Source organism: Halichoerus grypus, chromosome 11 (assembly GCF_964656455.1).
Source record: "Halichoerus grypus chromosome 11, mHalGry1.hap1.1, whole genome shotgun sequence".
NCBI classification, from domain to species: Eukaryota; Metazoa; Chordata; class Mammalia; order Carnivora; family Phocidae; genus Halichoerus; species Halichoerus grypus.
The window spans coordinates 92,181,536-92,185,242 of record NC_135722.1 but is presented as its reverse complement, the minus strand read 5'-3'; the positions used below and the strand labels follow the sequence as shown (position 1 = coordinate 92,185,242).

Here is a 3,707-nt window from a genome sequence, read left to right as displayed (position 1 = left end):
AAAACTTTCACTATTTGCAGAGGACATGATACTATATATAGAAAACCCTGAAGATTCCACCAAAAAATGACTAAAAAGGATGATACTTTTCTTTTTGTTTTTTTAAAGATTTATTTTGGAGGGGGCAGGGAGAGAGGGGGAGAGAAGATCTCAAACAGACCTCACGCTGAGCACAGAGCCCAACCTGGAGCTTAATTCAGGACTCTGAGATCATGCCTGAGCTGAAACCAAGAGTTGGATGCTTAACTGACCGAGCCACCCAGGCATCCCCAGATGATACTTTTAAATTGGTTTTGAGAAAAGATGGGTTTTTATCTTTCCATGTTCACAGGAATATGAGCAAAATTAGATAAACGTGGGGTAGTCTGTGAAACACTGCTAAGTCTGGACCAGATAGAGCAACATTTTGGTTTGGTTTTGGAATGGTAGAGAAAAAGTTGCTCACGTAACATCCAAGGAACCTAGAAAGGACTTGTTATTTTTTTACCCACTTGCTAAAATGTTTTTTGGCCCTCATGGAATCTTGGTATCCTTGGCCCTGGTTCTTGCCAGCCTTTGTGACTGGAGGCCTATTTTCTTATTACTATTTTCCATATTCTCTTCAAAAAGGTAATATTCCTATTTTACACGATATCTCAAAATTGAAAAGCTAACTGGAAGAATTTGCATGGTCACATGGTTTGTTGTGGTTGTTATCTAACAAGTTCATACTTTTAGGAATTGGATATTGGGAATCATTTTAGCACAGAATAACGTGTATGTGTGTGTGTGTGTAAGTGTGCACATGCAAATCTTTCCTTTCTGTTTTCTACCTTAAAGCTATTGAAGGAACAAGACCATCTTACATACACATGAGGATAAAATGCTTTAAATGCTACAAAAAAGCTACACTACACTACCCTAATATCCTCTCATTAATAACAGGAAGAAAATATCAGAGAAAGGGATTGAACAGAATAATAATAAAAGTAGCATAATAATTAAAGCTGCACAGGAGTTATAATAAAGTAGTCAGGTTCAGAAAACAATGTTGGTTCACAGGCACATGGTTTTATTTGTAATAAAACAGACAAAGATATGAGTTCTGGCTCCAATGCTTACTAGCTGTGTAAGCTTGGAATATTTACATAAACTCATTTGTAAAATAGTGAAATGTACTGTTTTCATGTTTGATGACTTAGGGCATGGACTTACTTAATCTCTCTGTCTCTCAGTTGATGTACAAAATGGATATAATAACACTATCTAGGGGCGCCTGGGTGGCTGAGTCGGTTAAGCATCTGCCTTCGGCTCAGGTCATGATCCCAGGGTCCTGGGATTGAGTCCCACATCGGGCTCCCTGCTCAGCAGGGACCCTGCTTCTCCCTCTCCCTCTGCCCTACCCCCTGCTCGTGCTCTCTCTATCTCTCTCGTTCTCACTCTATATCTCAAATAAATACAATCTTAAAAAAAAATGATCTTAATATTGTGACTGCCACATGATAGGGGCTCAGTAAATGCAAGCAACCCCTGCTGTCACTGCTCTTAGTTCTTCTCTTCCTGTAGCCCCTGACAACAGCTTTCCTTCTAGCCCTGCCCTGTTCCTGCCATCTCCAGCATGCCTTCATTCCTCTCCTATCAGGGTAATAACATGGGAAAAAGGAAGAAAAGTCAACACCAGCAACTCAGAATGGAGATGGAAAACTTGGAGGAAACCAAAGCTCTGTGAGACTGGGGTCCAAGACTGAATGAGCAAATTGAAGATGCCAAAGCCAAAGCAGGAAATCCAAGGGATGCCAGCGAGGGAGAGGTTAAGTTCTGAGACATCAGAGGAGAACACAGGTTGCTGCAGATTGAAAACCAGCAAAGCCTGGCAGCAGCTCTGTAGTTTCTCTAAAGGTGACTGAATAACACAATGAAACACAATTTTCCATTTCTAGGAGAGTCTAAAATTCAATTTGTGAAGACAAAATGAGTCTTACTTCTAAATGTGACATGGGAGTAATAAACACTGAAGCCAAATGAACCATCAACATCTTGATAAAAGCTGCAACTGAAAGTAGGTTTTAGTCTCTTGGTTTCTGGAAATTCTGTGTCAGTTAGAATTCATGTCATTCATCAGATCTTGGATCACTAAATTCTGTCAGATGACAATGTGTGTCTAATAAGAACCTCTTCCCTGAACCCCTCAGCCTATCACAAGTGGGAGAATGGATACAGGAAATCATTCTTTGGTAACTGAGTTTATCCTTGAGGGGTTAACAGACCAGCCAGGACTCCAGCTCCCTCTCTTCTTCTTGTTTCTATTGATCTATATGGTCTGCGTGGTGGGAAATTTGGGCTTGATTTTTTAAATCAGAATCAGTTCTCAGCTTCACATGCCCATGTATTATTTTCTCAGCAATTTGTTCTTCATAGATCTCTGCTACTCCACTGTCATAATTCCCAAGCTGTTGTTGAACTTTGTTTCAGAGAAGAATCTCACCTCCTTTCCTGAATGCATGACCCAGCTCTTTTTCTTCTGCTTCTTTGGTATTGATGACTCCTACATGCTGACAGCAATGGCGTATGACCGTTATGTTGTCATCTGTAACCCCTTGCTCTACAATGTCACCATGTCCCACAGAATCTGTTTTCTACTGGTCACCAGTGTGTACACAGTGGGTGCCTTTGGAGCCTTGGTCCATACCAGCTACATATCTAGTCGATCCTTCTGTGGAACTAATGTCATCCACCATTACTTCTGTGACATCCTTCCCCTTCTGAATATATCTTGTTCGAGAGACTACACCAAGGAACTCTTGGTGATGATTTTAGTTGGATTCAATGTATTTGCATGTGCTTTAGCCATCTTCATCTCTTATGCCTTCATTCTTTCTAGCATCTTATGCATCTGCTCAGCTGAAGGCAGATCCAAAGCTTTCAGTACCTGCAGCTCCCACCTTGCAGCTGTTGGGGTCTTCTATGGGTCCATCATCTTCATATATTTTAAACCATCTACCAGTGACATAACACAGGAGAAGGTGGTTTCCGTGTTTTATACCACAGTGATTCCCATACTTAACCCCCTTATCTACAGCCTTAGGAACAAGGATGTCAAAGAATCCCTTAAAAAAGTTCTAAATGGTGGGTTACTTTCTCGGTCAGCATAGGAAACAGCACTTTTTAAAAGAGATAGCCGCTTTGAACATAGATCTTATCTAAAGTTTTATTCTTGTTTTTAAGAGTAACCAATTAGTTTCAAATCAAGGGCCATCTTAAACTAAAATGTCTGAATGATTTGTTTTTGGTGACCTTCACTTCCTTTTTAGGTTCTCCTACTCCCAACACCAAGTATCCTTTGACTATGTCTAGTCTAGCCACTCAGGAAACAGACTTCCTAGCCTACACTCTTACCTAGTTTAAATACATATACATCAGAAACCTTCCTTTCTGTAATTTGTCCTTGCTAAACTAAAATTTCTTAATCAAACCTATTTTAAAGTTGTAATGTCTAATAATGGCTGAATGTGTAAATCCCCTCAGGAGTTTGCATTTTAATACACAAGAGGGTTACAGAAGCAATGGACATTTCTTAGTAGAATTTGAAGGGAATCTAGTTGCTAGTAAACAAGAAGAAATAGTATTTTCATAAGACTTCTTGCTGTTGTTAGAACCATTGAAAATAAGATTTGTCTTGTGGAGGTGTCAAATGGGGTGAAGATTGGGTAGGGATGGCAGAAAGCGAC

General features: G+C 40.0%; 1 protein-coding gene across 1 annotated transcript; it reads left to right on the top strand.

Moving 5' to 3' along the window:
* Positions 1-2,189: 2,189 nt before the first annotated feature.
* LOC118549527 (olfactory receptor 8D2-like) lies at positions 2,190-3,131 on the top strand. Its single transcript, XM_036113952.2, is given in 1 exon segment — positions 2,190-3,131. A coding segment is annotated over 1 exon segment (942 nt).
* The last annotated feature ends 576 nt before the right edge of the window (positions 3,132-3,707 follow it).